Genomic DNA, 20,961 nt, shown 5'->3' on the forward strand with positions numbered 1-20,961 from the left:
AATGTGTTTCTAGAGTATCACGTTTACTAGGAAAGCAAGCAATGGGTGGGTTCTGCAAATACTGGTAGAACAATAGTACTGGAAAAGGCCTGAAGAATATGCACTGCAACTCCAGCCCCGAGACTGAAAAGCTGTACCCAAAAAGGTGTTGAGTACTCTCAAGTCCTGTTGAATTCCCAGGAGGCTTGCAGCCGCTCACAGGATGCTTAAATGTCGGGGTTTGTGGTACAATGCGTACTATCCAATGCCTTTCAAATAATTTTACTCCATCATTACATGCACAGCTCACTGCTATTTGCTTTACTGGTAAGCTTTACCCTGCAGATGCTTTGTCCAGGTTGCGTATGCAGGATCAGGTCTAGTGTACTCAGCAATGATAAGCTGTAATTGGGGTCTTGGAGGAAAGTAAAAATAGCAATAATTCTAGAGAATTTTTGATGCAGTCAGTCAAACTCTTCCATTTCCATCAAGACTGGGAGGGACAAAATGGTTATATGAGGTTTCTTGTTCATCTGTCAGAATATATCACTTATATTTTTGTAGCGTTTAACATAAGGACCAATCATGAAGCCCTTACTCTGGCAAAATTCCCACTTAAGTCAATGGAATTTTTTTTCAGAACAAAAACTGAAGGATCAGGCCCAATAAAAGTAAGAACAGAGCTTGAATGGCTAGGTATTGGCTTTTCTGAGTTGTATTCCGTTTTAAATTTCGTTTTTGAACTTTGACATATATAAGAAACATGTGAGTCAAAATTAACCTTAAAGTGCAGAGATAAAAGGTTGCCATTACATTTTGTCTAGGTAATACAATAAAATGGTATCATATTATAATCAATGGCAGAGTAAAGTGTCTAACCTGTTTTATAAAAGGGAGAATTTCTCAGAAGAATATTGTTTATTGTTACAAAAGAGATTTTATTTTTTATTGCAGTTTGGGCTTTTAATTGTTCTATTACTTTTTCTAAACCCTGAGCACCCTCTGTACATCAGTGGATCACATCTTAGTACAATACGTAGATATGACCTGAGGTTTTAAAAAATAATGTTGTATTCTCATCTGTTTTTTCCTGCATGTTACAGCATGTCTCCAGAGGCAGGCAGCATTTTTATTTTCAAGTAAATTTATATTAGTTACAGTCTCCAGCTGTTTTAGATATATGATCATTTCCTGTTGGAACTGTTTCCAAGACAATTCTCTTTCTTTTTTTTTTCTTTCAAAAGAATGAGAAATTTAATATAACAAAGACATCCTATAATTGCCTTTGTATCTAGCAAGGTATCTAGCAATCTAAATATTTTATTTTATTTAAAACATCTGTCTACATAATGTTATATGACTGTACAAGCCTGTATCTGCCTTCTGAAAGACAGCTGCTGCCACTTTTATTTAATTTATAAGAAACCAACAAAATTGCTCCTTAATATAAAGCCCTTCTGCCACTGTGTCATGTATAAATATTTTCTTCCAAGATGAAAATTGCTTGTATTTACAGTTCTTGTTAAAGTAATCTAAGTCTTTTTCAAATTTAGAAACTTTTTTTCTTAAAAAGATCCCTATGGAAACATAGGATTTCAATAGACATTTTTTAAAAGTCCATTATATTAAAAATGAGGGTATATTTCTTTTAAAACTAGCTACAAACTGAAGTTCACTAAGCTTTGGAGCTTTTTCTACTGCCTGTCTTCTTTTCATTCTCAATAACATTGTGACGTGTTGGTGCTGATTATAGCAGCCAGAATTTCTTTGTCATCTTTCAGAAAATACATGGTGAAAGAAGGTAAAGCTCTTTGTCTTGTTGGTGATACTGGGATTTGCTTGCCATGAATTCTGTCTGCAAACTCTGTTTCTTTTGTGAGGTCACTGGAGCCAAAAATAAAGTGTTTAACTTTTAATAGATAGTATCAATTTAGGCATAACAGCACTCCAAGAATAACAGGCATAGGCATTCTACAATATGTCTAAATAAGTCAAGTTTACCTTTTCCAGGGAAGTAATCAAAATATTCCTTTTTGGAATACTAAGAGTGTGAAAGGGAAATGTTTATGGTTCCCCACTGGCACACTGTTATGATTGACAGGAAAAACCAACATGTTTGCCACATGAGACATCTTGTTCAGGAACTTTCAGGAGGGTAGTAAATTGGTGTTGGCACAAACACAAAAAAATAGAATGACTTGATTCAGCAGTTTTCAGTTTTAAATCCCTAAGCACTAAAGAAAGAAGCAAATATTCATCAAATGATCAAAATTTATATTGATTTTTATTCTGCATTAGCAGCTCAAAGTCAAGATTCTTGACAGGGTGGATGTCGGTTTGAATGATTCTCTTTGAAATAAGGATATAGGCACTGGGTTGAGTGCTACTGTGCATTCCTGAACCATAGGAAAATACTATTAGAACCCTAGGAAGCTAAATTTTTAAAAGAACTGTATGAAAAGGCATGCTTGTTCAGTACTGTTTTGATAACTAAATTGTTGTTATTATTATGTAAAATAATTCTTGTTGTTCCTACTTCATTCCTTCCTTTCTGTTATCATCTAAGGACAACTATTTTATAGAATTTCAAAGGAACTGTAGCTCATGTAGTACGGTAACTGAGTTAATAGCAGTATTTGCCAGCATAAATATACTTTGGAGTCAAGCACTAGTCCAGCAGGGCCAGGGAAACAAAGATTGTATCTTCACATTATACATTTTTAATTTTTCTTTTCAGCCAGGAAATAAATAGAGATTGCTGTGGTGGAGTTCAGGAGTGGAGAACGAGAACACAAATACAGCATAGAAACACAAATGTGTTGCTCACGTTTATTGGGCTGAGAGATTTAATAAGAAAAACTGTGTTAGAATGATCTAGGAAATAGAAATAATCCCCTCTTGTCTGCAAAAAATAATAAAACAGTGACATTTTAATGAACTTAAATATATTGAAAATAATAAGGGAAGCTATCTCCATTACAGTACTGATGTGATCTTGTTCATTGTTGTAAAATGGAGGGTGAGGGTTGCTTTTTTTTCTTTTTTTAAACCAGACACCAAGATAAGGCAGAAATACAGTAACTATTTGTTAACACTCAGTAGTGTTAACAAATTTCCCAGCTGTCTTAGATGCTTACAATTCAGCAAACATCTTGAACAGCATAGCTTTAAAATTGAAATTTCTGAACATTACGGGTAATGCTTTAATGGTATGCAAATTGCCATGAAGACAGCAGCAGTGAAGCTGACCTCTCAGCAATACAAATATTTTAGGTTTGAAACAGTTATCTTTTTACAGTTCCCCTGACCTGAGTAGGTGTCAGATACTACAAGAGGCTGATGCTTTCTCTGAGGCTCATCAATAAACTCAAAGAAGCAACAGTCTTTGCCTGCTGTTTATACATGGCAAAATGGTTGTCTACATTCACATCTTCAGTTGTTGCTTTTGCTATGAAGTCAGTCTTGCTGTATAATAATTTACCTGTCATTACCGATAAAGCTTTGTTTTAGCTTTTTAATGATTACCTCATGATTGTCTCCTGATCATATATCCTTAATGATATTTGTACATGGTCGCCATGTTGAGATAACTTTTTATTTCTCATTTATTCAAATGTGAAAAAGAATATGTATAACAAAAGAAATGACCGCACCTTAAGTTGGGGGAGGGGGAGTGTAGTGCATTTTGGGCGGGGGGAAGAGGGGTTAGTGAGAGGCTCAGGAGCTACGGCAAAAGTAGAGTGGGTCAGCATGATGATGCTGACGTAGCCCCAGAGACTGGAAGAGCTGAGGCGTTGATAAAAGGCAAGCCCAGTGGGAGAAGCCACTTTTCCCAGACCAGGCAGTGCACCACCCACCTCCCTCCCTTTGGAGGTGACAAAATAACAGGTTTGGTCGGGGACTGGGAAGGAATTTTTCCCTCACCACCAGATTGGCCAAGGGATGGGGTTCAGGGCTCCTATGACTGGCACAGCAGGGAGCCAAACCCCTCCCTTATAGCCCAACTTAACCCTTCTTGTTCAAGGGGAGGATGATGGTAAGATCCCAGCAATGGGTTGGCCAGGGAACCTTGATGGACAAAGGGGGGTGGGGTGGGGGCTGGCAGGAGCCCCCGGGTAGATGTTGAAATGGTCATGGAGATACCTGCACTGTACACATTTATCTGCCAGGTACTCCCAGACATCTAATAATAAACTTGCAGCCTGATCAAGTGGCTCCTATCCTTCTTTCGGTATAGCCAGAAAATGTACTTAGCCAGCATTTTTCTGAATAGCTTTATTATTAAATACATTTATTAAATCATTTGTGTATTAATATATGCTCCCTCCCAGCCTAGCTTCTTCTGCTTGATCCTGCAGTGAAATCATAATCACCTCTTTACAACAGCACAGTCTCATGGCATAGAAGATGTTATGATATCATAACTACATCTTTTTGTTTCACTGCAGGATCAAATGTGGTAGGGGAATAAACTTAAAGGAGGCAAAGCACTCTGGATTATTAGGATAGTGGATGTCACCCAAGTTTATAGTGATCATACTGGTGTAAATTTTCCATGAGACTACAGCTCTGTTCATGCTATGAAAGAGAATTGCCTTTCTCATTGTTTGGAGGACAGATACATATTTTGGTGACCTCCATTGTAAGTATGCTTTTTTTTTTTTTAATCATTTATGGCAGTAGTGTCAAAGGCCCCACATAGAATCCAGGGCCTCTTTGTGCTAATCATTAAGAAAGAGGCCCTGCCTCGATGAGTTTACAGTCTAGGGCATGATTCTACAATTCATGCTGAGCCTCACTGAAGTCAATGGAACTCTATGCAGGCACAAGAATCTACCTTATGTGGGTGCAGTTGTAGAATTGGTTGCAGAGGGGAGATATGATTGCTCTCTATAAATATATCAGAGGGATAAATACCAGGGAGGGAGAGGAATTATTTAAGCTCATTACCAATGTGGACATAAGAACAAATGGATATAAACTGGCCATCAGGAAGTTTAGACTTGTAATTAGATGAAGGTTTCTAACCATCAGAGGAGGGAAGTTCTGGAACAGCCTTCCAAGAGGAGCAGTGGAGGCAAAAGACATATTTGACTTCAAGACTAAGCTTGATAAATTTATGGAGGGGATGGTATGATGGGATAGCCTAATTTTGGCAATTAATTGATTTTTTACTATTAGTGGTAAATATGAACAATGGCCTATGATGAGATGCTAGATAGGGTGGGATCTGAGTTACTACAGAGAATTCTTTCCTGGCTGTCTGGCTGGTGAGTCTTGCCCATATGCTCAGGATTTAGCTGTTCGCCATATTTGGGGTCAGGAAGGAATTTTCCTCCAGGGCAGATTGGCAGAGGCCCTGGGGGTTTTTCGCCTTCCTCTGCAGCATGGGGCATGGGTAACTTGCTGGAGGATTCTCTGCACCTTGAAGTCTTTAAACCACAATTTGAGGACTTCAGTAGCTCAGACATAAATCAGGGGTTTGTTACAGGAGTGGGTGGGTGAGATTCTGTGGCCTGCGTTGTGCAGGAGGTCAGACTAGATGATCATAATGGTCCCTTCTGACTTTAAAGTCTATGATTCTATGAAAGTCAAACAGCCTTTGCAGTTAAGCATGAGAAAACATCTAAAAAATCTGACAAGTGAATTGATTTATATTTGTCTGAAATATTTGCAAAATGTATCAACTTGAAAGTTTTTATATCATTTAAATAATTACCATGTAGCATGCTCATAAATGATGCAGTCTAATACCAAATAGACAATAGTTCATATTTTTTCTATCTTATGGCATCATAGGGTTACTAACTTTCTAATCACACAAAACCAAACACCCCTGCCATGCCCCTTCTCTGAGCCCCACTAGTTCCATCCCCCCCGCCCTTCCATCGCTCACTCTTCCCCAACCTCACTCACTTTTACCAGTCTGGGGAAGGGGGTTGAGGTGAGGGAGAGGGTATGGGCTCTGGGATACAGGAGGGGGCTCCGCGTTGGGGTGTGGGGAGGTGAGGGGGTGAGGGATCTGGCTGGGGGGCGTGGGCTTGGGATGGGGCTGGGGATGAGGGGTTTGGGATGTGGGAGGGGACTCTGGACTGGGGCAGGGGGTCAGGGTGTGTGCGGGGGTTCCAGCGGCACTTAGAACGGCTCTGAGGAAGTGGCCACCAGGTCCCTGCGGCCTCTAAGCACATGGGCAGCCAGGCAGCTTGGTGAGGTGCATGCTGCTTTACCGCCTCCAGGCATCGCCCCACACAGCTCCCATTGGTTGTGGTTCCCAGCCAATGGGAGCTGCAGAGCCAGTATTCAGGGCAGGGGCAGCACATGGAGCCTCCCAGTCCCTGACCGTCCCAGTGCCTAAGGGCCGCAGGGACCTGGTGGCCACTTCCAGGAGCAGCGTGGAGCCAGGGCAGGTAGGGAGCCTGCTTTAGCCCCAGGCCCCTGCTATGCTGTCACCCAAACTTTTGGCGTCCCGGTCGGTGGTGCCGACCAGAGCTGCCAAGGTCCCTTTTTGACCGGGCATTCCAGTCAAAAACCAGATGCCTGGTAACCCTATAGCATCATCTTAGTAGTAGTTGCATTTTTATTTAGTCCCTTTTTGTCAGAACGAACGTATACAAAATCTTAGTGCATCACAAATATTAAGCTATAAAATAAGAATATTATTCACTAATAAAGTATTTTAAATTCAAAGTAATTTCAAGAAACAAATGGTAGATTTAAAATGTAAACATTTACTTTGAAGTTTCTTTAAGTGTATATATATATAATAACAGTACCTAGTAATACCCCAATTCTGCAAATATTGAAACACATGCTTAACTTTTTACGAGTGGTCCTAATCAATTAAAGTTAAGCACATGCATAAGAGTTTGCAGGATTGGGACCTGTGTGTGTGTTTGTGTAATTATCATATAATTACAAGTTAGTGAAATAGTATTTTCTATAGCACAATTTAGAGAGGAGATGATAGGGCTTAGTTCAAGTTACACAGTTCAAATTCAGTTGAATTTATTGTACTTTTGTATTTTTAAATCATAGAATACTGTGCTTACAGTGATAGATTTCATATCAGAAGAACTTGTAGTACACCATGGAAAGTAGTGTTTGTAAATATTTATCCTAGCACATCCCTTTATTGCAATCTTCTTTTGACAGGAGAACACTGGAGCCAGGCTGTGATCTCAGTTACATTAGTGTAAATTCTGAGTGACTCAGTTGGCTCTATAGTCACTTCAAGCTTTTATACAATATAACCTCACAATGTCCTTCCCACCTCACACACTAACAGCCATTATCCAGTGTCTTGTCTTTCTCCACTACCGAATAAGGTCACTCAAACAAGCAGGTCTAACAAGAAATAAAATGTATTTTCATTGATTTTTATTGTCACTGATTACCATTTATGTTACATGGTAACCTTTATAGTGGAAAGCACTTAATTTGACAAGCAGAGCCAGTCTTTGAGGGCCTGCAATAGCTGCAGCCACGGCCTCCTCTCTTTATTTGGAAAATCTTTACTTTTTTTTTTAATTAAGTTTCAGGCTCTTTTCTTTGCGACAATAGCCTTGAAAATGTAAACCAATGCAAATTGATTGCTAGGGTTGTACGCTGAGTTTTCCCGAAGATGCCAAGTTATTCACAATCCCATCACAGCCTACCGGGATTGATCCAGGGGGTTCAGAAAAATCAGAGCTTTGCATCCCTTGGTTTTTGGGCAGACCCCAGTTTAATTGCAACTGTAGGGTGCAGTGCTGCTCAGCCTACTGCTGAATGTGACCATCACAAAAGATGCCTACTACAGGCAGCCTGCAGCTGAGCCAGCTTCTCTGCTGAGCAGCCAGTATGACCTCTGACCAAAAGGGAGATCATCTCCATAGTGTGAGACTGAGAGCAAGAGGTTAATCCCAGCTTTGACACTGACTCCCTCTGTGGTCTCGGTTAAAAGCCAAAATGTTCAGACTTGGTTAGGTAAAGTTAGCCAAGGCAAGTGGGGATAGTAATACTTCCCTGCCTCACAGGCTTTTGTGACAATTAAGCACGAATGTTTTAAAAGTGCTTTATGAATCCTAACATACACCGGATTGGAGACAGAACTGTCCTGTACCTAGGCTCCTAGCAGCTCTCAAAACCAAACCTCATCGTTCCTTGCCATTTTTGTTAAATATTGCCAATTTTTCACAGACATCAACCCCCATTTCACTCCCCGCCCCAAGCACAAGCAACTGCTGTGCTCCACTCCTGTAGCAGGGATCCAGGCAAACAGGACCAAAATATTCTTCCCAAAAAACCCCATTTTACATTCAATTTGTCAGTGAAGTTTGGGGTGATACCAAAGGATCTCCACGCTAACCCTCCTCAGAATTCTCAGTCTGGCCTTGTACACAGTGGTGTGTTTGTGGTGTACAGCAGTCTTTTATAGTTGCTGGATGGGGAACAAAAAATTGTTTCATAGGCCAACCTAAACATATTAAAGTAGTTTAGTTGAGCTTGCCAGATCTGCTGAGAACTAAAACAAGTAATCAGTGACTAGCTGGTAACAATGAAGCTACAGCGTCATAGAGTCATAGAATCTTAGAATATCAGGGTTGGAAGGGACCTCAGGAGGTCATCCAGTCCAACCCTCTGCTCAAAGCAGGACGAATTCCCAACTAAATCATCCCAGACAGGGCTTTGTCAAGCCTGACCTTAAAAACTTCTAAGGAAGGAGATTCTACCACCTCCCTAGGTAACGCATTCCAGTGTTTCACCATCCCCCGAGTGAAAAAGTTTTTCCTAATATCTGACCTAAACCTCCCCCACTGCAACTTGAGACCATTACACCTCGTTCTGTCACCTGCTACCACTGAGAACAGTCTAGATCCATCCTCTTTGGAACCCCCTTTCAGGTAGTTGAAAGCAGCTATCAAATCCCCCCTCATTCGTCTCTTCCGCAGACTAAAGAATCCCAGTTCCCTCAGCCTCTCCTCATAAGTCATGTGTTCCAGTCCCCTAATCATTTTTGTTGCCCTCTGCTGGACTCTTCCCAGTTTTTCCACATCCTTCTTGTAGTGTGGGGCCCAAAACTGGACACAGTACTCCAGATGAGGCCTCACCAATGTCTAATAGAGGGGAATGATCACGTCCCTCGATCTGCTGGCAATGCCCCTACTTATACATCCCAAAATGCCATTGGTCTTCTTGGCATCAACGGCACTGTTGACTCATATCCAGCTTCTCGTCCACTGTAACCACTAGGTCCTTTTCTGCTGAACTGCTGCCTAGCCATTCGGTCCCTAGTCTGCAGCAGTGCATGGGATTCTTCCGTCCTAAGTGCAGGATTCTGCACTTGTCCTTGTTGAACCTCATCAGATTTCTTTTGGCCCAATCCTCTAATTTGTCTAGGTCCCTCTGTATCCTATCCCTACCCTCCAGCGTATCGACCTCTTCTCCCAGTTTTGTATCATCTGCAAACTTGCTAAGGGTGCAATCCACACCATCCTCCAGATCATTAATGAAGATATTGAACAAAACCGGCCCGAGGACCGACCCTTGGGGCACTCCACTTGATACCGGCTGCCAATTAGACATGGAGCCATTGATCACTACCTGTTGAGCCCGACAATCTAGCCAGCTTTCTATCCACCTTTATAGTCCATTCATCCAGCCCATACTTCTTTAACTTGCTGGCAAGAATACTGTGGGAGACCGTGTCAAAAGCTTTGCTAAAGTCAAGGAACAACACGTCCACTGCTTTCCCCTCATCCACAGAGCCAGTTATCTTGTCATAGAAGGCAATTAGATTAGTCAGGCATGACTTGCCCTTGGTGAATCCATGCTGACTGTTCCTGGTCACTTTCCTCTCCTCTAAGTGCTTCAGAATTGATTCCTTGAGGACCTGCTCCATGATTTTTCCAGGGACTGAGGTGAGGCTGACTGGCCTGTAGTTCCCCGGATCCTTTCTTCCCTTTTTAAAAGATGGGTACTACATTAGACTTTTTCCAGTCGTCCGGGACCTCCCCCGATCGCCATGAGTTTTCAAACATAATGGCCGATAGCTCTGTAATCACATCTGCCAACTCCTTTAGCACTCTCGGATGCAGCACATCTGGTCCCATGGACTTGTGCTCGTCCAGCTTTTCTAAATAGAATCATAGAATCATAGAATATCAGGGTTGGAAGGGACCTCAGAAGGTCATCTAGTCCAACCCCCTGGTCGAAGCAGGACCAAGTCCCAGTTAAATCATCCCAGCCAGGGCTTTGTCAAGCCTGACCTTAAAAACCTCTAAGGAAGGAGATTCTACCACCTCCCTAGGTAACGCATTCCAGTGTTTCACCACCCTCTTAGTGAAAAAGTTTTTCCTAATATCCAATCTAAACCTCCCCCACTGCAACTTGAGACCATTACTCCTCGTTCTGTCATCTGCTACCATTGAGAACAGTCTAGAGCCATCCTCTTTGGAACCCCCTTTCAGGTAGTTGAAAGCAGCTATCAAATCCCCCCTCATTCTTCTCTTCTGTAGACTAAACAATCCCAGCTCCCTCAGCCTCTCCTCATAAGTCATGTGTTCTAGACCCCTAATCATTTTTGTTGCCCTTCGCTGGACTCTCTCCAATTTATCCACATCCTTCTTGTAGTGTGGGGCCCAAAACTGGACACAGTACTCCAGATGAGGCCTCACCAATGTCGAATAGAGGGGAACGATCACGTCCCTCGATCTGCTGGCTATGCCCCTACTTATACGTCCCAAAATGCCATTGGCCTTCTTGGCAACAAGGGCACACTATTGACTCATATCCAGCTTCTCGTCCACTGTAACCCCTAGGTCCTTTTCTGCAGAACTGCTGCCGAGCCATTCGGTCCCTAGTCTGTAGCGGTGCATGGGATTCTTCCATCCTAAGTGCAGGACTCTGCACTGGTCCTTGTTGAACCTCATCAGATTTCTTTTGGCCCAATCCTCCAATTTGTCTAGGTCCCTCTGTATCCTATCCCTGCCCTCCAGCGTATCTACCACTCCTCCCAGTTTAGTATCATCCGCAAATTTGCTGAGAGTGCAATCCACACCATCCTCCAGATCATTTATGAAGATATTGAACAAAACCGGCCCCAGGACCGACCCCTGGGGCACTCCACTTGACACCGGCTGCCAATTAGACATGGAGCCATTGATCACTACCCGTTGAGCCCGACAATCTAGCCAACTTTCTACCCACCTTATAGTGCATTCATCCAGCCCATACTTCCTTAACTTGCTGACAAGAATACTGTGGGAGACCGTGTCAAAAGCTTTGCTAAAGTCAAGAAACAATACATCCACTGCTTTCCCTTCATCCACAGAACCAGTAATCTCATCATAAAAGGTGATTAGATTAGTCAGGCATGACCTTCCCTTGGTGAATCCATGCTGGCTGTTCCTGATCACTTTCCTCTCATGCAAGTGCTTCAGGATTGATTCTTTGAGGACCTGCTCCATGATTTTTCCAGGGACTGAGGTGAGGCTGACTGGCCTGTAGTTCCCAGGATCCTCCTCCTTCCCTTTTTTAAAGATTGGCACTACATTAGCCTTTTTCCAGTCATCTGGGACTTCCCCCGTTCGCCACGAGTTTTCAAAGATAATGGCCAATGGCTCTGCAATCACAGCTGCCAATTCCTTCAGCACTCTCGGATGCAATTCGTCCGGCCCCATGGACTTGTGCACGTCCAGCTTTTCTAAATAGTCCCTAACCACCTCTATCTCCACAGAGGGCTGGCCATCTCTTCCCCATTTTGTGATGCCCAGCGCAGCAGTCTGGGAGCTGACCTTGTTAGTGAAGACAGAGGCAAAAAAAGCATTGAGTACATTAGCTTTTTCCACATCCTCTGTCACTAGGTTGCCTCCCTCATTTATTAAGGGGCCCACACTTTCCTTGGCTTTCTTCTTGTTGCCAACATACCTGAAGAAACCCTTCTTGTTACTCTTGACATCTCTTGCTAGCTGCAGCTCCAGGTGCGATTTGGCCCTCCTGATATCATTCCTACATGCCCGAGCAATATTTTTATACTCTTCCCTGGTCATATGTCCAACCTTCCACTTCTTGTAAGCTTCTTTTTTATGTTTAAGATCCGCTAGGATTTCACTCTTAAGCCAAGCTGGTCGCCTGCCATATTTACTATTCTTTCGACTCATCGGGATGGTTTGTCCCTGTAACCTCAACAGGGATTCCTTGAAATACAGCCAGCTCTCCTGGACTCCTTTCCCCTTCATGTTAGTCCCCCAGGGGATCCTACCCATCTGTTCCCTGAGGGAGTCGAAGTCTGCTTTCCTGAAGTCCAGGGTCCGTATCCTGCTGCTTACCTTTCTTCCCTGCGTCAGGATCCTGAACTCAACCAACTCATGGTCACTGCCTCCCAGATTCCCTTCCACTTTTGCTTCCCCCACTAATTCTACCCGGTTTGTGAGCAGCAGGTCAAGAAAAGCGCCCCCCCTAGTTGGCTCCTCTAGCACTTGCGCCAGGAAATTGTCCCCTACGCTTTCCAAAAACTTCCTGGATTGTCTATGCACCGCTGTATTGCTCTCCCAGCAGATGTCAGGAAAATTAAAGTCACCCATGAGAATCAGGGCGTGCCATCTAGTAGCTTCCGTGAGCTGCCGGAAGAAAGCCTCATCTACCTCATCCCCCTGGTCCGGTGGTCTATAGCAGACTCCCACCACTACATCACTCTTGTTGCACACACTTCTAAACTTAATCCAGAGACACTCAGGTTTTTCTACAGTTTCGTACCGGAGCTCTGAGCAGTCATACTGCTCCCTTACATACAGTGCTACTCCCCCACCTTTTCTGCCCTGCCTGTCCTTCCTGAACAGTTTATAACCATCCATGACAGTACTCCAGTCATGTGAGTTATCCCACCAAGTCTCTGTTATTCCGATCACGTCATAGTTCCTTGACATCACCAGGACCTCCAGTTCTCCCTGCTTGTTTCCAAGGCTTTGTGCATTTGTATATAAGCACTTGAGATAACCTGTTGATCGCCCCTCATTCCCAGTATGAGGCAGGAGCCCTCCCCTCACAGACATTCCTGCCTATGCTTCCTCCCAGTATCCCTCTTTCCCACTTACCTCAGGGCTTTGGTCTCCTTCCCCCGGTGAACCTAGTTTAAAGCACCTCCTCACTAGGTTAGCCAGCCTGCTGGCAAAGATGCTCTTCCCTCTCTTCGTAAGATGGAGCCCATCTCTGCCCAGCACTCCTCCTTCATGGAACACCATCCCATGGTCAAAGAATCCAAAGCCTTCTCTCCGACACCACCTGCGTAGCCATTCATTGACTTCCACGATTCGACGGTCCCTACCCAGGCCTTTTCCTTCCACGGGGAGGATGGACGAGAACACCACTTGCGCCTCAAACTCCTTTATCCTTCTTCCCAGAGTCACGTAGTCCGCAGTGATCCGCTCAAGGTCATTCTTGGCAGTATCATTGGTGCCCACGTGGAGAAGCAGGAAGGGGTAGCGATCCGAGGGCTTGATGAGTCTCGGCAGTCTCTCCGTCACATCGCGAATCTTAGCCCCTGGCAAGCAGCAGACTTCTCGGTTTTCCCGGTCAGGACGGCAGATAGATGACTCAGTCCCCCGGAGGAGAGAGTCCCCGACCACCACCACCCGCCTCCTCCTCTTGGGAGTGGTGGTCGTGGAACCCCCAACCTCAGGACATCGCAACTCGTGTCTTCCAACCAGCGGAGTCTCCTTCTGCTTTCTCCCCCCAGACATATCATCTGGTCCACTCTCCGCAATGGTACCTGTGGAGAGAACATGAAAGCGGTTAGTTACCTGTGCCTGTGTTACTGGAACCCGGACATTCCGCTTTCTTCCTCTGGAGGTCACATGTTGCCAAGCTTCTTCACTGGCCTCTTGGCTCCTCTGTGCAACCTGCTCTATATCTTTAGAGCTTTGTGCCCCTAGAAGCATATCCTGAGTTTTGTCCAGAAAATCCTCAGTTTCTCGTATGCAACGCAGGGTCGTTATCTGTTGCTCCAGACCTTCAATCTTCTCTTCCAATATGGAGACCAGCTTGCACTTTGTACAGACAAAGTCGCTTCTGTCCTGTGGAAGAAAGACAAACATGGCACATCCAGTGCAGGTCACAACAGCTGAACCCCCCGCTTCCATATCACCTTCCTACTATGAGCTTCCTCAGAGCAGTTTGCAAGATGTAAGCCTCACTGGGCTCACTCCAGGCTAACTCCCAGGCAAACTCCTGCTGTGAGCTGCTCTGCTGTCCCCCGCTGCTCAGCTGGTTCGCCGCCGCTCCAAATAGTCCCGAACCACTTCTTTCTCCACAGAGGGCTGGTCACCTCCTCCGCATGCTGTGCTGCCCAGTGCAGTAGTCTGGGAGCTGACCTTGTTCATGAAGACAGATGGAAAAAAAGCATTGAGTACATTAGCTTTTTCCACATCCTCTGTCACTAGGTTGCCTCCCTCATTCAGTAAGGGGCCCACACTTTCCTTTACTTTCTTCTTGTTGTTAACATACCTGAAGAAACCCTTCTTGTTACTCTTAACATCTCTTGCTAGCTGCAACTCCAGGTGTGATTTGGCCTTCCTGATTTCACTCCTGCATGCCCGAGCAATATTTTTATACTTCTCCCTGGTCATTTGTCCAATCTTCCACTTCTTGTAAGCTTCTTTTTTGTGTTTAAGATCAGCAAGGATTTCACTCTTAAGCCAAGCTGGTCGCCTGCCATATTTACTATTCTTTCTACACATCGGGATGGTTTGTCTCTGTAACCTCAATAAGGATTCTTTAAAATATAGCCAGCTCTCCTGGACTCCTTTCCCCCCCATGTTATTCTCCCAGGGGATCCTGCCCATCAGTTCCCTGAGGTGGTCAAAGTCTGCTTTTCTGAAGTCCAGGGTCCGTATTCTGCTGCTTTCCGTTCTCCCCTGTGTCAGGATCCTGAACTCGACCATCTCATGGTCACTGCCGCCCAGGTTCTCATCCACTTTTCCTTCCCCTACTAATTCTTCCTGGTTTGTGAGCAGCAGGTCAAGAAGAGCTCTGCCCCTAGTTGGTTCCTCCAGCACTTGCACCAGGAAATTGTCCCCTACACTTTCCAAAAACTTCCTGCGTCATGCTGAAATGATACAAAACTATACCTACATCACCTCCAAAAAAAAATCTTACTTTTAAGAATAGACTGCAGCAGATTTACTCAGACTTCTGTGTTGTACTGCACATTTTCTGGACTGTGACTTTTTACTGAGGCTCCTGCAAATTATAGCTTTTTGAAACTTAAACTGATCAATAGCTACCTGCAGTCTTCAAAGCCGCTCTGGATTTGCAATGATACCAGTAGAACATGAACTGAAGAAACCTTTTAAGTACAACAGTGTGATAGATTAATTCGTACACAAAAGAAATCAGAAGGATCCATCTGAAGCTCTGAGCTACCTGAGTTTGAGTTGCTGCAAATGTTTACAATAACTGAAGACAGCAGCTATCCTTAAAGATAATTGATTTATTGAGGGATCATATTTTCAAGGTAAAAAAATGGAACAGTCGTCTTGTAAGGAAGCAGGATTCAGTGAGTATGGTTTTAGTGTAGATCATGGTGGTCAGCACAAGAAGTCTTGTGGGCTGGGGGGTTGTGGGGAAGAGAATAATGGATCCCTGTTCCTCTCTTATATTTTCTTTACCTTTTTCCTTCTCTTTTTCCCCATTTGGCTTCTACCCTTTCCCCCTTTTCCTTGCTTCAGTCTTCCTCTCCTTTCCTTTTCCATCCTGTGCTTTCATCCTCGTATTTCCTCTCTCAGCCACACTTGTTCATGTTCTCTCTCACTTCTATTCTCAGTAATTTGTCTCCTCCTCCCTTTTCCCATTATATTCTTCTGACTGGTAGTACCCTGCCACAATCCACTGCTCAACAAGTGAGATGGGGCAGGTAAATGGAATTGTAGTCACAAGCCGCCAGACTGGGTCTGTAGCCACCTACATGTGATAGCAGTGCAACTGAGCTGCCTATAGACTCACTACATGCAATAATCTCTCAAGTCTTCACATGGATCTGATTTTGTGGGCTAGATCATCCCATTGCTTGGCAGTCCATAGGCTATTCATGATAAGTCCCTATTGTCTCTGTACTCGTGGGAATTAGTGTACTCTTAAAGGGATGGAGAGAGATGATTTTTATTAGACTTTTCTATGTGCCTTTAGAAATCATGCATGCATATGCCACCCACTTGCCTCAATGGGTCGGAGAACTTGATGGGACCAGTGGTGATGGGAGATATTCCCAGCAGCAAGGGAGGGAGACTCTCTAAGGGACATCAGGTAGCTCCTTCCCCTGGGAGTCTCTGGCACCCATTGGCCAGGTGCGGGAGGAGGGGTGCTGATTGGCTATCATTCCCCAGCTCCCAGGATTTACCTGGTGCAGGAGCCATGTAGAGCCCCTTACAGCTCCATTCTAGCAGCCCCACCCTACCCACCCTGAACTCGGAATGGGAATCTGGCCTGACAGATGCTGTGGATCTAGCCAATCGCTGGTTTGGGAATCAGGAAGGAATTTTTTCTCCCATGGGCCAACTGGCAGAGGACCAGGGAGTTTTTTGGCTTTCGCACAGCACCTTCAAGCCACAGTGGGTTAAGTAGGAACATACTTAGTACCTAACTGAGGTACTTGGTTAGAGCTGTTTATTCATTGCAACTTGCCATCTGTTTCCAGTGTGGTTAAGAGAATAAAATGAACAGTTCCCAGAGGTAAAAGACGTGCGACATTGCTGATGAGCCTTGGGCTCATGGTATAGGGTGAGACCATGCTATAGGGTGGCCTTCCTGGGCTGAGATTAGATTTTGTAGCTTTCTCGGACCAAGATCAGACCCTGTGGCCCTTGCAGGCCGAGGGTCCCACTCTGCTGCAATCCTCTACCCACTCATGGCGGGGTGGGGGTGCTAAGAGTCAGAGAGAGCTGAGTCCTGGAGGGGTAAACTGAGGATTAGGGTTGTCAAGAGTCCCTTATTATTGAAATACTATGTTGGCAACCCTACGGAAGATAGCCTACCCCGCATTATGGGTTATATGGTAAGGAGCCTTGTAACTCCTGCACTGGAACGAATTAAATGTCTGGAATAGGCAAGTATCAGGGATGGGCAGGTAACGCCGTTCCTGTGTTAAAAGTTTAACAACATTTTCAGCCTTCCACTTAATTCCATGCATGTGTCTGTCCTCATTTTGTCATTGTGTCCACATCAGTTGACATTTTGTACAGAATGTATTAGTATCCTCAAAATGTACAGCTAAGAGAGGCTGTGTTACCTCTCAGAGTAACAGCCGTGTTAGTCTGTATTCGCAAAAAGAAAAGGAGTACTTGTGGCACCTTAGAGACTAACCAATTTATTTGAGCATGAGCTTTCGTGAGCTACAGTATGCATCCGATGAAGTGAGCTGTAGCTCACGAAAGCTCATGCTCAAATAAATTGGTTAGTCTCTAAGGTGCCACAAGTACTTCTTTTCTTTTTGTGTTACCTCTGTGTGTGTGTCTAACTTAGCTGTGTAGGAAAAAGTATACTGAAGGTGTAGGATGACTTGAGGGAGGACACTTTTGAACACTCTAAGCTGCAAAGCAGTCAAGGGCGCCTGCAGTGCATTTTGTAAGGTGTGCAAGGGCCAATCCAAGAACTCTTAACAATTGCCTTCTCAGCTATGCAGCTTCTAAGATTGGAGTCTCCACATGCTAATGCCATATTTTTGCAAGTTAGCAGAACTTCAAAGCTCTGTAGCAAGTAGCTGCTTCTTTTTGTGTCCCCCCCCCACCCCCATCTTTTTTTCTCTTAAGAGCTATAGAAAACTCTGTGGGGAAAAATGTTACATGTGTGTATCTAAAATTTAAGGAAAATTTGTATGGCTATATTACATCATTTGAGAACTAGCATGTGTTCATATCATTAAAGACTCTCTCTTAATACATATGCAGAAGGTACCAGCTTTCAGGTTGCATGGAAAAATTTAATCATGGGCATTTCCTGACTTTTTTGAGTGCTTAATGTAGTTTTTTTATATGGGTAATTTTTTTTTAATTTGTGAAAACAAGAAAAATAATTATTCTGCTAAATTAAAAATGCATCTTAATTTGCAATTCCATCCTCAAAGCGAGCAAAATTGTTTTCTTTAAACTTTCCAAAAGAATTCACCTCTAGGCTGAAAACAATCATGGGAAATTTTATTTCATAAGGTAATTGTTTTGGAAAGTTATCAGCCACTCACAATAGGGGTTTAGAATGAAAGTGCCACCTCAACCATAACTAAAATAAAAACAGCTAATGAATAAGTGCTTTCTGGCAAGAATAAATGAAACCTGCAATGCCTGATGTGGACAGTGAAGAATACATAAAGGCATCAAAGTGAGTAAACATCAAATGAAAGATTATCCATGTGGGTGAGGAATCCACTCCAGAGAGAGACTGAACCTGGAACCTCAGTAACCCACAGAAGGAAACTATTTGTTAAGCTAAAGGGAACTCTGCTTTCTCTGTTACTGGTAGTCTTTTCTGAGATCCGTAAACAGCAGTCTGTGTTCCTTTTTCTTCAGTGGTCTCATCAAACTACTGACCAGTCCCAACCTAGTTTATCTGATAAAACCAGATGAGATTAGGTATATTGAACCAGAATATTTTGATAATTTCACATATTCAGGTACTGCCTTTTCATTGGTAACTATACGTAACTTCCATAATTAATTAATCTTAGATTGTCTTTATACTTGTTGAGTTTTAGATTGTTTTAAAATGTATAAATGGATACACAGATGACAAGTTGTTAAATTGAAGAGTGCTCTTGTGACAAGAAATGGGTGTTGAGCAGTGTTCAGCCTGCATATGAGATCAAAGTTCTTTAGAGGATATATACAGCACACTATAAACTTGCTCAATGATACTAAACAAAAATCACTTAAGGACTGAAAGATTGTCGGAATCAAGTCAACCCTCTTCAAAAAAGATTGTACATCTGTGAACACTTGGACTACAGCACTTTAGTGCATGATGAAATCAGTAAGGAAAGTTATGTATTGTGCATACCGTTTATACATATTAATTAGTTTTCTAAATAAATTTCTTTCATAATCAGATTTCTTCAAAGAAGGCAAAATGGACAGTCCACATTCAGGACTACATACTCGTCAAGTATAATGCTTTAAAATAAAGCTTTATGTTTTACTTATTTGAGCACTGAAAAGCACTGGAAGTTTTTTTATGCTCCAGCTATTCAGATGATGGATGAATGGATTTTCTTAAGATTGTCCCAAAAAATCATATCTGGGTTAAACCCAAACATTAGAAGTTTCACTACAAGCAGTGATTTTTGGAGAAAAGCTATAAGCAACTGAAAGAGGAAGTTAAAATCTAAATGGCATTTCAAAATTAGCTATAATACGACTTGGTAGAAAATACATCAATGCTAAAACAAGTTATAAACAAGTTTCATATAATCCAGGTAACCACAAGATTATATAAGTGTCCGAAACTTCTTTCAAGCATATGTTGCTGGCACTCTTATTTTTTCTTCCCAGTCCAAATATGGCCCATAATATGCATCCTCATTCTGGGCTTTGGAAATTTTCCCTTTTTTAGCGCTTTTATCTTGGCACTTTTTCTCTACATCACAAATGGCTGTTATCATAGATAGAAGGCACTGTTAGCCTCTGAGCAGAGAGCAAACACTTCTCTTTCACTGCTGCTTGGAGTGTGAAAATCATTTCCAAACCAAGGTTTCCTCCATGCTAGTGCATTCATCTTGCTGCCCTACCAAGTGATTGACTCAGCATGCTATTACTAATAGGAATATGGAATTAAGTTACAAAGAGGTGACATTTTTGAAGCTTATCAGAATTTGTAATGTCTGTGTTTTTATTTTAGTGCACCCTTACCAAAGGAAAACAACAGCATATTGGCCCCAAAGTGCTTTTGAACTTATCTTTCCCTCTGTTCTTCTCCCTGCTACCCAGGGGCAAACACAGCAAAAAACAAACTTTATTCCCATGTCATCTGGTGCTCTGACTTCCACAATCCAACTGATCACCACAGCTGCAATAAATAAAGCGTCTATTCAATAAGTTTTGTTGCCAAAAATTATTCAACATTCTTTTGGCTAGGCACATAGACTGATGGAAAACAGCACATCTAACTTATTGCCTCTTCCTTGCAATCAAGATTTCTAAGTAATCACTGGAAACTAGGTAGGGGAAAATAGAATGTGAACAATGCCAATCCCTTTGTTTTAATTTACAGTTATTAATTTAACAAAACAATGGAAGTATAATTAACTCTGAAGCATCGTCAACTTGTTAGCAAGAGATGAAGATGAGCTTCTGAAATGTGCAAGAAGCTTTATTTTATATATTTATCTGGATTTTTTCAGAATGTGATATTTGTAATATCTCTTGCTCGCTCACACACATACAGACATTTTTATTTGGCATCTTGCTGGATATACATCTCATGGGATATAAGGGCCATTCTTTGATAAGAACTTAAATGGTCTAGTTGTAACACTAGATAATATACTGGACTATGATCTGAATTATAGGACCAGCCTTATTAAGGAAGAAAGAAATTATGGTGTGATTATTCCTCTTGGTTAAATTGTTTGGTATAGGCCAAAAGTAGTCATTTTAAATGTATTCCTTCGGAATGAAAAAAAACCGCGTTTTCCTCTTTTTTTCTTTCTCTAGGCTGAGGTTCAGCTATGCTATCTGGAAGCACAAAGAGATGCTGTTGAACAGATGTCCTTAAAGCTGTATAGTGAACAGTACAACAGTAGTAGCAAGCGAAAGGAAGAGTTTGCTGATATGTCAAAAGTTCACACAGTGGGAAGTAATGGGTAGGAAACTATTCTTTTTGTTGTTTTATTCTCTCTGATCTGTGCTTTTTTACATGGTCTTCTTTCTTACTGCTATGCTAGCCAGGATTTTTCCTCCTTAACCAAGAGACAAAGTAACATGCTATGTATATTTATTGTCCTATTAATTAATGCAAAAATTA

The 20,961-nt window shown here is 42.7% G+C and overlaps 1 protein-coding gene across 1 annotated transcript in view; it reads left to right on the top strand.

Annotated features, from left to right (window-relative positions):
• The window catches only part of AKAP6 (A-kinase anchoring protein 6), a 413,166-nt gene that overhangs the window by 287,260 nt on the left and 104,945 nt on the right, over positions 1–20,961 (top strand). Inside the window, exon 9 of the mRNA XM_037900577.2 lies at positions 20,652–20,800. Within this exon, the coding sequence (XP_037756505.1) occupies positions 20,652–20,800 (149 nt within the window). The remainder of the gene's footprint in view (positions 1–20,651; positions 20,801–20,961) is intronic.

This window comes from Chelonia mydas, chromosome 6, assembly GCF_015237465.2.
Source record: "Chelonia mydas isolate rCheMyd1 chromosome 6, rCheMyd1.pri.v2, whole genome shotgun sequence".
In the NCBI taxonomy this organism is placed as follows: domain Eukaryota; kingdom Metazoa; phylum Chordata; order Testudines; family Cheloniidae; genus Chelonia; species Chelonia mydas.